Source organism: Epinephelus lanceolatus, chromosome 3 (assembly GCF_041903045.1).
Source record: "Epinephelus lanceolatus isolate andai-2023 chromosome 3, ASM4190304v1, whole genome shotgun sequence".
Classification (NCBI taxonomy): domain Eukaryota; kingdom Metazoa; phylum Chordata; class Actinopteri; order Perciformes; family Serranidae; genus Epinephelus; species Epinephelus lanceolatus.
Genome location: NC_135736.1, coordinates 33,387,749 through 33,400,390, shown reverse-complemented (window position 1 = coordinate 33,400,390; position 12,642 = coordinate 33,387,749). Strand labels below are relative to the sequence as shown.

At 38.7% G+C, this 12,642-nt stretch overlaps 1 protein-coding gene across 1 annotated transcript; it reads left to right on the top strand.

Annotated features, from left to right (window-relative positions):
• Positions 1–303: 303 nt before the first annotated feature.
• Positions 304–7,345, top strand: LOC117255723 (uncharacterized). The gene is made up of 7 exons (XM_078166274.1): positions 304–926; positions 1,117–1,181; positions 2,316–2,467; positions 2,561–2,871; positions 3,172–3,236; positions 3,334–3,479; positions 6,805–7,345. Exons 1-7 carry the CDS (start codon positions 645–647, stop codon positions 6,903–6,905), a joined length of 1,122 nt encoding a protein of 373 aa, XP_078022400.1. The 5' UTR covers positions 304–644; the 3' UTR covers positions 6,906–7,345.
• The last annotated feature ends 5,297 nt before the right edge of the window (positions 7,346–12,642 follow it).

Below are 12,642 nucleotides of genomic sequence, written 5' to 3'. Positions count from 1 at the left end.
TGCCAACAATCACAAGTTCACCACAAAGCACTGCAACTTCAGCACCTGTCACTGAGACCTTGGCAACAACAGAGACAACTTCAGTGCAACCGACTACATCAGCGTTAGTCAGTGAGACTTCGTCTCCGCATCAAACCACTTCCACGCTTGCAACTTTGACACCTGGCAGCACAAGTGTGACACAAGTAAAATCATCTTCAACACCACTGGTGACAACTTCAGAGTCACTCAAGACATCTTCATCACCAGTCACTTCATCTCCAATAACTCAAACTTCAGCCCCACTTTCTTCAAGTCAGGTAACCCAAAGTGAAAGTTTGCCAACAGTCAGCACCACTTCATTCCCACTTTCAGAAACTTCCTCAGCAGTGGGGTCAAGCTCACTACCAGCCACTTCAATTTTGCCAATCGTTAACAGTTTACTACAAAGCACTGCAACTTCAGCACCTGTCACTGAGACCTTGGCAACAACAGAGACAACTTCAGTGCAACCGACTACATCAGCGTTAGTCAGTGAGACTTCGTCTCTGCATCAAACCACTTCCACGCTTGCAACTTTGACACCTGTCAGCACAAGTGTGACACAAGTAAAATCATCTTCAACACCACTGGTAGCAACTTCAGAATCACTCCAGACATCTCCAATGGCAATAATGACAACTTTACTCCCAATGAATGCAACACTATCTGTCAGTGAGACTTTATCATCCATTGCTTCCACTGATGTTCCATCATCTCCTCCTGTGCCTGGAACATCTGCTGCACGAACAACTAAAAGTTCTGCTTTGGAAACTATTACAACAGGTGCGACACTACAGAAGCCAAAGTTGAAGTTGGGATTCAAAGTTTTTGAAAATTTTACAGAAGAACTTCTAAACAAATCCTCACCACAATTCAAGAGTTTCTCCAACAGAGTAACTACAGCTGTAAGTATACTGAGTGTTGTGTCATTTAAGAAATTTGACTTAAGATCACAGTTTAATTTCTCACCTAGGGTGACCACACCAGGAATTAATTCATACGTTTAACATTGTCCTGAACATATTAAGTTTCCTATTTTCCAGGATCACTTTGAAACTATCTTTTTTGTGGTAACTTTTTTTTTTTCATTCACAGCTGGATGAACTCTATACAAAGGAATATGGTGCACTCTTCAATCGATCTGTTGTGAAATCTTTGAGGTACACAGTGTTGCTCTTTTTTTTTACACTTTCAAAAGCATATTTCAGAAGTACTCTGAGATACTATTCTGAAAAGCTCCGCGAAAGCCTGTTATCATGGCGTGCCTCTGTTTGTTTTTACGTTTTAATCTTTGCTTTCTACTGCAGTTATAGAGGACGTTAAAATTTTATTTCAGTACAATGTTCACATGCCCATGTGCATATTCAAAGTATTTTATTTCACTCCTTTGCATACTAGTTTTGAAGTGATCCCTTCTTACCCCCTCACTGATTCAGAGATGCCAGCCAAAATCCAATTTTCTTACTGACCAAGTTCAGCCAAGGCTTCAGCATTGTTCATTAGTCATTTGAAGGGTTACTCACAGTTGTTGTGTCCAGTACCAAAATTGACCAATAACCCGTGGTTTACAGTGATTCTAGATCAGCGAAGTGGCAGAGTAATAAAATGGTTAAAACATATACCTGGCAATCTTTTATAAAATAAACACACAGCAACAAAAATGCAATAAGTTATTGATAAAAAAAATCATTCTTCCACCAAGCAGTTTTCTTTTGTGATATTTTTCAGAATTCTTGCCAAGCAACACACAGACGCAGTTCAAAGTGCTGGCTGCTTTACAAAGCTGTGGCATCATGGGGCCAGAGAACTTTACCCCCATGGGCTGTAGTATACCTAAAGTACAGAGAAAGAAAGAAAAAGTTTTCACTATTTTGCAGTCTGTTGGAACCACATATTTATCTACCACTGGCAATTTTTATTCTCACTTATCCTGTTGTCACTGAATTTGTGATGCGGTCACAACTGTGTGTTTAAAGAGAAATTTAAAATTGCTCTGAATGTGGCTCAGTCAACCATAATTGAGAACGGGAAATATTTGTTTTATAATGTACTCTGTATTGTGAGGAGGAGGAATACTTATAGCAAACAATGACTTTTTCACTGTACATATGGGCACATGAGTAATGTACTAAAATAGTTTGGAAAATTTAGACTATCCTTGAAATGACCCTCGGTTTTAAAGCAAATTGCATTCCATTTGTTTGATATAATTTTGGTTACATATTATCAAAATTAACAATTAAAAAAAAATATAGAAATGACAACAATTACTAAAACAATATTTCCTCTTGCAGTCGAGGCTCCATTGTGGTAGATGCTGAACTGATATTCAATAATGCCAGCTCAGTGCCAACAACAAGTTCTGTGGAAGCAGCTCTGATACAGGAGTATAACAACAATACTAACTTCTCTCTTCCACTGAATACATCAACCATTGTTGCAACAAGTAAGAGTTGTTTTCCTAGTTACATGGAATCCATTGTGACCCAACTGCTGCAACAGTCTTATTGTACTTTATCACTGTCTTTTATCATTACAGGTGTTAGCACCCTGACAACATCAACCACAACCCTTCCTACTACAGCTGTTCCGACCACTGCTCCCCGTTCTGCAGCTGCCTCTACTGCAGTTGCTCCCACTGCTGCACCTGCTCCCAGTATAGCAGCTGCTTCCACTGATGTTACAGTCACTTCAGCTGCAGAGACTACAACCACTGCATCAACAAACCCACCTTCATCCAGTGAGGGAACCCTGTGTCTTCAGTTTATTCTCAACCAAACATTTACAGCAGATCTCTCCAACTCCTCCTCCACAGCATATAAGAATTTGTCTGCGACAGCTGTCTCAGAGGTAAGAAGGCAATGATTTGTATATAGGAGACATCTTCAAGCAAAAAGAAGCATACTCATCTCTGATATTAAAAGTGTCACCCATCATGTCAATACAACAAAACAAACAGTTGCAGCAATGTCTTTACCTATCCACAAGCACTAAAAAATTAAAAATTAAACTCATTAAACTCAAAGGTGTCCATGCTTGAACCTAACATGAACAGATGGATAAGTCTCTGGGCTTTGCCATTTGGCCAAGTTGCCTCATTGCTGCTTATAACAATAATTACATTTAACTAACAGCTAAATTCTCTTTTAGGTCAACAGAGTTTGTCAGAAGGTCTATCCATCAACCTTCAATCGCTCAATTTTCAACACGTTCACGTAAGGCAAAACTTCTAACTTGATTAGTTTTTGCTGGGATATTGACTTTTCTTAAGTTCCTATTTCAGAGTGCTGCTTTTTCTCCCTGTCATTGTAGGAGGGGATCAGTGGTTGTTGACATGACTCTTGTCTTCAAAGATAAGTCCTCACTCCCAACAGTCATCAGCGCGACGTCACAACTCAGTGCTGGACTTACCTGCAGCTCCACATCTCTTAATATTGTACCAGGCAGCGTCATTGTCTGTAAGTGGTTCATATAATTCTATTCTAGATGTAGTATGAACTATACAACTGCCTTAAGTAATGTTAATGAATCTGTTGAAATTAAATGATATGTTAATATATGGTGTTAGGTCGTTAACGGTAAAGATGTAACTTTTAACATGTATTAACTTTTTTTGGAAGCGCTTTATTTTAAGGTTCTTGTAATAAGCGTTAGTTAATATGTAATAAGGTGCTTATAACTCCTTATAAGATGCTTATTAACATTATTAAATGTTTAAAAAGACTATTTAAGTGTTAATAATAGCATTATAAAAATGTTAATTGTTAGATTATAAGACATTTATAAGCACAAGAAACTTGTTAACGGTTTATAGACTGCTTAAGAACGTTAATAAAAGCCTTATGAGTTTCTTACAATTGTTTATAATAGCATTACAAACACATTTATTGAGTTTAACTAACTTACATATGTCATTGTTAAACCTTTACTAAGATTTTTTTGTTGCTTTATTAAGATTAAAACATACTTTATTATGCATTTATTAATAGTTAACTATGGACTTATTAACAGTTAACTATGTTTTTTTTTTTTTTGGCAGCTACCGGATCTAAAGCGAGAACAGTGCCTTATTAAGCTTGATAAATCTTTTATTATGCACTTGTTAACAGTTAACTATGCACTTATTAACAGTCAACTATGCTTTTTTGCAGCTACCAGATCTAAAGCGAGAACAGTGCCTTATTAAGCTTAATAAATCCTTTATTATGCACTTATTAACAGTTAACTATTCTTCGCAGCTCCCCATTCTAGAATGAGCACTACATGTGGTCAAGGTTGATAAAATGTGAAGAAACAATTGCATAACAATATAATGTTTCAGCAGTGAAACACAAAAACACACTTTAACACAGCTCTTTTGAAAATTAGTTTTTTTTAGTTGTCATCTTTTATGCATGAATGGCAGCCACAAAGAGAACATTTTATAAAACATTGCCTAAAACAGGCCGTTGAAAATAAAAATATAAAAGTACAATCACTGCTACTTTCAACATTATATGTATATTAGTACATTATATATTGTAAAACACATTCTGAAAATGTGATTCAAAACATCAGTAATGGGTGACACCAGGGTGACGTACATTACATATTGCAACCCCAGGTCAGAATAGGAGCGGGTCACTTCTGGCTCCAAAAATCCAAGATGGCGGCAGCCAAATCACCAAACTCGTGGCTTCAAAACGGGAGTCCACAAACCAATGGGTGATGTCATGGTAGTTACGTCCACTTTTTACAGTCTATGCTAGAAAGGCGTACTTGTGTAATTGTTTTGTGTTATTTTTCTTTCTTTATTATTTTAAATAAATGCAATCCAGTCTTTCATGAATGCACACTGGAATCAATGTGGGGCAGCATGCTATATAGGTTAAGTAGCCTGGCAAATACCTACAGACTGGCAGTGAGTCCAAAATAGTCCTTTTTTTTCTTTTATTATTGTTTTTTTTTTATTATTAAAACCTACCTCAGTTTTTATGTTACAGTTGCACTTTTTTGTGGATGTGATTACTGATGTTTTAAATCACATTTTCAGAATGTGTCTTACAATATATAATGTACCTCAATGTTGAAAGTATTAATGATTGTACTTTTGTATTTTTATTTTCAACGGCCTGTTTTAGGCAATGTTTTATAAAATGTTCTCTTTGTAGCTGCCATTCATGCATAAATGATAACTAAAAAAACCCAAATTTTCAAAACAGCTGTGTTAAAGGGCCAGTGTATAATATTTGGCATGGTTTATTGTCAATCTGAATCTTAATCTGAATATTCTACCCATTAATATGTTTATACAAGTGTATGATCGCTATAAAATAAAATTCGTTTGGTTTTCGTAGCCTTATAATTATGCTTTTATATATATATAGCAAGGGCCTTGCTTTAGAGAGATCGCCATCTTGCGCCGCCATGTATGTACGGCAGACCGAGCAGACAATCCAGCCAGCCAGAGAACGCATTTCGCGTGTATAAATGAACCAACGAAGGCAGCGGAAGGAAGGAAGAAGGAGGAGGAAACAGCAGAGAGTGTTAGTAGTTCGTCGATAGAGAGTAGTGAAAAGTTTTTTTAGTTATAAAGTTTGCGAATGGACCACACTTACCACGCAACAGGAGAGAATGAACCCGAACCGTCATCTGCGAGGAAAAGAAGACGCAACTTCACTCCTTGTGATGCACTCTCTGCGGTGCTTTTCCTCCTGATGATATCTCCCCAACAATGGCAGCAGTAGCACCGAATCCCATTCTGTGCATTCAGCCTCTCTTCTCACCCGCTCAGCATCAAACACACGGAGTTCCTCATCTGTGTGCTCCGGCTCAAACAGGTATGGCTCTGGGTCTGTGTCCGCTACAAGAAACTCTTCAAAATCGCGTTCAAAGTCGTCCATTGCAGCTACTATAGTCCGGAGATATTACTAGGCTAAATAAACAGCTGAGCACTGTTTACCGGCTACGCTGTCAGTCAGTGTGCGGGCTGGAGATTGGCAGAGCAGAGAGGGGAGGGGGTCCCCACTTAGTATGGCAAATGAGTATGTGTGTAAAGTTATGGAGTGTGTGTGTTACGCCAGAAGAGTCAGAGTTTGGGACGGAGTCTTTTACCCCCTGGAGTGTTACCGGAGTTTCTGGAGTGCTCAAATAAACGGGCCTTTTTCCCGAACGCTCCTCTGGTCTCCTGCTCGTGAGGGATTCATTACAATATCATAACATGGTTTAGATTTCTAAATAAACATTCACCTCGTCGCTAGATAGACCTACTCCTGAAAAACTTGTGCGCAAGGCTTTTTGTCCCTACAAGGCCACCGTCATTTACCCAACGGGAGGGGTGAGCGAGTGAGCCCTGCAATCTAGAATTTGACCACTGATGTCACTGTTTCCAACGGTTTTCAACCCATTTTACACACTGGCCCTTTAAAGTGTGTTTTTGTGTTTCACCGCTGAAACATTAGATTGTTATGCAATTGTTTCTTCACATTTTTATCAACCTTGAGCATAATGTTAATAAGCATCTTATAAGAAGTTATAAGCACCTTATTACATATTAACTAACGCTTATTACAAGGACCTAAAATAAAACGCTTCCCTTTTTTTTTCTTTTTTTTCCCCATGCACTGATTGTAATGTAACTTTAAAAATTAGATCTTTCCCGACTTTCTCGGCTGCCGAGAACAGACTGTAGATGGAGTGAAATTTCTCTGCAGTGGAAAGTTTCATGTTCCTATAATAAGTGTAAATCTGTTATAAGTACAGAGGATTTCACCTGCTAATGCAATTGTTTTACTAATATTTCAGGTACATCAACATCAAGTAGTCCTCCTCATCCTACAGTGCTCTCTCTGGCAGTCTTGTCACCTGCGCTACTGATTATTGCACAGATGCTGACGGATTCATAGCGGGATTCAAAGATCGTCGATGACTGGATAAATAGCTTTTGCAGTGTGATTAAGTGGAGCAAGACAAGACACACACTTGCAAAAGCAATTGACAGATAATATGTTAAAAATAAAAAACATATGCACTTGAGAACTTTTATCGCATTTCCTTTTTTTCATTGACATTTAATGTCTAGATACCTTTTCAAATAATATTGTCTTGCCATTTTATTTAACTGTGAATTGAATTGTACTTAAAATGTACTTAATTTTTGCCCTGTATTTTTAAAAGTATTTTGCTACACAGCACGAAGACATACTTTAACAAAGTTAATGTAATGACATTGTTTTGTCTTACATTCTGTATGGAATTTGTTAATTCAATGCAAAATATTTATGGTCTTAAACAACTGCAACACATCCATTTAGTATTGTAAAGGACATGTTGTAATTTAATTTTTAATTGTCTCTGTTGTTTGTTTGTTTTTGTTGTTTTGTTTAAAAAAATCAATAAAGATAAATACTTAATTCAAAAATGTGTCTTTTAATGAAATTTCCTGCTGATACAACACAATGTTTAACAGAAATCAGGTCCTGTCATGGACAACATAAGTTGCTATAGCAACAATCATTCAGCCAATGAGTTTGTGGCATGAAACTATAGAAGATACAGCTGCCTGACCTCTTGGGTCACTGGGGGCATGTGTTGTAGTATGTTGATATGTCTTGACCCCGAAAAGATGGAAGCACTGTTACTCCTCTTGAACACGGGCAGCAAGTTAGCTATAAGAATGTAGGAATAGGTGGATAAGTGAGGCAGGATGTGGGGTTGTGTGCTGAAATTTGGGTTGTGGGTCCAGAACTGATTATGTGAGGTTCAGTTTTGAAGGCCTCAGATATGGACAGCTGATGATGTAATTTTCCTGCCATTCCTACATTTATACATACTATTACTGTTACTTAAATTTACCATAATTATGGCCCCTGTGACTTTGAGTGAAGTTTTTGATTTGATTGTCATCACTGGGATGGCTCTGCTGCCAATTGCTGCTGTCTGGGCAAAGGGACTTTTTTTATAATAAAAAGGAGGAAGTAGGCAGTGCTGACAGACACAAAATCACAGAGAGATGCGTGTATAGCTACTACAAACAGATGCAACAAAAATAGGCCAAACTAAAATTAGGTTTGTGTGTCTTGTGCCTATGTAGGAGAGGTGGTGGGGCCTCCTTCATATCTGTGCCCAGGGGCACATTGTCTCATAATCCGCCCATGGTTGTGACAACAAAGTTAAAACTTTGTCATCTTTTTAAAGCTAGTCACCATCATTGTTGTGTAGCGGTTACTTGGATAATCTGTGATTTTCTCTTGTTTCATGAGATGAGGGAACTGGGTCCATCTAGCTGTTCATATCAGTGTGTAGAATACACACTGTCCACATTTCACTCTGCTCTCTCTCTCTCTCTACGCACACACACACACACACACATATATGTATATATATATATATATATATATATATATATACACATATATGCATGTATATATATCTTCATTTATTTATTTTACCTTAATTTTGATTTTAGTTTTATGTCAAAGCAAGACTGAACAAATGCATATTAGAAGTTTACACAGTGACTAAATCAGATAATGTAAAAGCAATGCTTTCCAGGTCCTCCTGGGGGACCCCGAGGCATTCCCAGACCAGATGAGATATGTAATCCCTCCAGCATGTTCTGGGTCAGCCTGGAGCTTACCAGTGGGATGTTCCTGAAATACCTTTAACAGGAAGCACCCAGGAGGCATCCTGATCAGTTGCCCGAAGCACCTCAACTGACCTCCTTCAACGCGAAGGAGCAGCGGATGTCCAAGCTCCATACCCTATCTCTAAGGTTGAACCCACCCACCCCAAGAAGAAAACTCATTTTGGTTGGTTGTATCTGGGATCTCATTCTTTGGGTTACTACCCTGAGCTCATGACCATAGGTGTGTGTTGGGATGTAGATGGACCAGTTAATCAAAATGTTCGCCTCCCAGCTCAGCTCCCTCTTCACCACAACTGTCCAGTGCAGAGCCCACATCACCGCAGAAGCCTCACCCAACCGCAGATTCATCCCATGCTCCATTCTACCCTCACTCCCTCATTTGAGGCAGTAACCCTCTCCCAACCTAGAGGGGGCAATCCACCAGTTTCTAGCAGAGAACCATGGCCTCAGATTTGGAGGTGCTTACTCTCATCCCAGCCACTTCACACTCGCAAACCTCCCCAGTGCATGCTGGAGGTCACAGTGTGATGAAGCCAACAGGACCTCATCATCTGCAAAAAGCAGAGTTGCAGAGGTCCCAAAACCGGACCCCTTCCTCCCCCCGGCTGCGCCTCGAGATACTCTCCATGAATATCACAAACAAGATCGGTGACAACGGACAACCCTGGCAGAGGCCAACACTCACCAAGAATGTGTTAGACTTTACGCCGAGTATGCAGATGCAACTCTCACTTTGGTCATACAGGGACCGGATGGCTTGTAGCAGTGACCCCGGTCCCGTAATCCCGCAGTACCCTCCACAAGACTCTACAAGGGATGTGATCGTGAGCCTTCTCCAAGTCCACAAAACACATGTAAACTGGATGGGCAAACTCCCACAGACCCTCCAGCAGCCTTGCAAAGGGAAAGAGCTGGTCCGCTGTTCCCTGGCCAGGACAGAATCTGCATTGCTTCTCCTAAATCTGAGGATCAACAGTCGGTCAGAGAGTCCTCTCCAGCACCCTGGAGTAAAAGTTTTGTAGGGATGGGGCGTCGGTAGCGTAGTGGATAGTGCCAGTGCCCCATGTACAGAGGCGATGCCTTGCTGCAGCAGTCGCAGGTTTGACTCTAGCTTGCAACCCTTTGCTGCATGTCAACCCCCACTCTCTCTCTCTCTCACCCCATTTCAATCTGTCCTGTCCATTAAAGGCAAAAAGCCCCAAAAAATTATCTTTAACAAAAAAAAAAAAAAAAAAAAAGTTTTGCGGGGAAGCTGAACAGTGTGGTATCCCGATAATTGGAACACATCCTCCAGTCCCCTTTTTTGAAAATGGGGACCACCATCCTGGTCTGCTACTCAGCAGGCATCGTACCTGACCTCCACGCGACACTGAAAAGGCATGTTAGTCAAAATCGCAGAATCATTTTGAATACCAAGAAAATTTACATTTGTGTCTCCTTGTTCCATCAACAGGGCAATATTTTATAAAATCCAAATACTTGAAAAAGGCCCAAGGGCATTTCCATTACTCATACAATAGTGTTTAAAGCATCTCTTTAAGTGCTCTTCACAATGTACAGTCAGCCTCAGGGATGGGTGCATCTGAATTTGTGACATTTTGGTCTGATATTTTTGGACACCGTAATGAAGCAAAACAAGTCCTGCCAGTTAACAAAAATCCAAACTTAGGCTCTCTCACAATAATCTTTTCACTTGTTGCTTGTTTCTGAAGAAGGACAGTTGCCTGTGCAGCTTTGTCAACTTGTAAAATCCATTAAATAACACACAATTGATGGGAGTTTTTCAATTTTGCCGCAGACTTGGATTTTTACTCCACTGAGGTAAGAAAATGTAAATATTCAGCATGACATTTCATGACATTGCTCTTTAATGCTGTGTTTACTTTATTTCTCAAGTTGCCACATTATACCATGTGTTGGTAAATATTTCAACATATCTTATACAAGAAAAACAGTAAAAAAAGCTATGCATTGTCTTCTGCAGACAGCAACAAATAAACTTGTGAATCGATCCTTGGTTCACAACGTGAACCATGTGCGGCTGGTCCTTTTATTTTTGTTACCTTTATAAAACTTTGTAGTTTTTCCTTGAGAGAGTAAAATGACAGGACCATAATCCTCTGTCAGCTGGGATTTAATAAGATATATAATAAGTAGAAGATATGATTGGAGGGATGACTTGAAGTGGAAGATGAGTGTTAACACTGACATGTGATAGTCCAAGAAAACCTAAGATAGATCCAGAATGGAGTCCTATCTTAGGTCTAGGTTAAACCTTTGAGTAATTTAAGGACATCAACTTTCACTTTAGTCAGGAGATGCCCTTTTATTAGCCTACAAGGTGTGGACATCCAGTGGAAATGAAATTACCTGTCATAATATGAGACTGTGAAAGTGTTGTGATTGTTAGTATGGCTACTTTGCTAATGAAAGATTGAGATAAAGCCAAATCATTACTGCTGCACTGTACATTTTTCCGACTGCCAAATAGTTTAGTGCTGGGATCACTTTCACTTGTGATGTTATAGTGTTTTTGCATTGGATAGGACATGTAAGCTTCTATAATGAGATTGACCAAGACTATTACCCTTGCAGAACCTAATCTATTGCATTTCTTTAACTCACTGTCATATAGTATTATTCTTCCTACCTCTTTGTCTTTTCTGCCATTTTCTCCTCTGCTTAAGAAACTCTTAAACCTCTTGGGAGCCATTCTCCCTCTCCTATGATAGCCTTACCTTAAGACCACCTTAGGGCTTTATGAATATTTTTTACTGGTAATGTCAGGGGAACTTCTTAGAAAAAGTCATTTTTCTGAAAAGAATTCTTGGAAGTTTGTAACTCGGAGCAACTCGTTGTACTAGGAAGCTTTATTTATTTATTTTTTTTTTTTTATTTATTTAAACAGGGACAGGGAAAAAAAATAAAATAAACAGGGACAGTACATATTGATGAACATTAAATGTAAATATGTAGGATTGTAGCCAATGGCTAATTTCCATCCTCAGTCCCTTGACAGGTTGATGTTTAACTAATCATAAAAAAAACAAAAAACAAAACAAAACAAAAAACAAAAACAAAACAATGACAAATAAACAAACGTATAGCGAACAGTAATACAGACACGATAGACCAAGAACTGGGGGACCAGTTTAAAGTGCAAAAGTGCTTGAGTGCTAAATTAAAGTGCAATGTGCTAAGTGCTCAAGTGCTAAGGTGCAATGGTTTCTAAGGGTTAATATTATTGCACATTGCCCATGTTAAAGTGCTAACTGAATTGCACACCGCCCGATTGAGCAGGTTTATGAAGTGCTAGTTTATATTGCACAATGCCCTATAGCACATACAAATGTGTGTGCAGGTATTATTGCACTTAAATTAGCATACATAGATGTATTTATGTATGTACAAGTACACTGAGTTACATACAAGTTGTATGTATGTGTACAAGGACAAGCTTGGCTTGTCACCGGCACATCCCGGGTAAACAAGCTAGACCACGTCCTGAGATGGTTCCCCAACAAACAGACAGACAGTGCTTTGCGCTGTTATTAATTGCATGTTGCTCACTTTAACATGATTAAACATGATGGTCACATATCTGTTTGGTCTGGTTGGATAGCACATATAAAGTGAGGAAACAATAGAGAAAACAGGATAGGGGCTACAAACAGGTTAGTTATGAAAAAAAATATAAAATACAACATAAAAATTAAATATACTATAGAAAATACAGTGCAGGAATTGGCAAAAAGCCGATTGGCTTATTTGAAGCCTCCACCGAATACAATTAAAATGACAGTGTCATAAAGGATACATAAATAATATACAATATAATATAAAAATTACAATAAAGATACAAAAAACTGGAAATGAGATACAGAAAGCTTTCAAGTGGGCTACATGTTTTGCTACAAAGCTTTAATTAAATGTTCTCTTAGATGTCTTGTTGTCATGTTGCTGATGAACAATTACTTGCAATGTGGGAAACACTA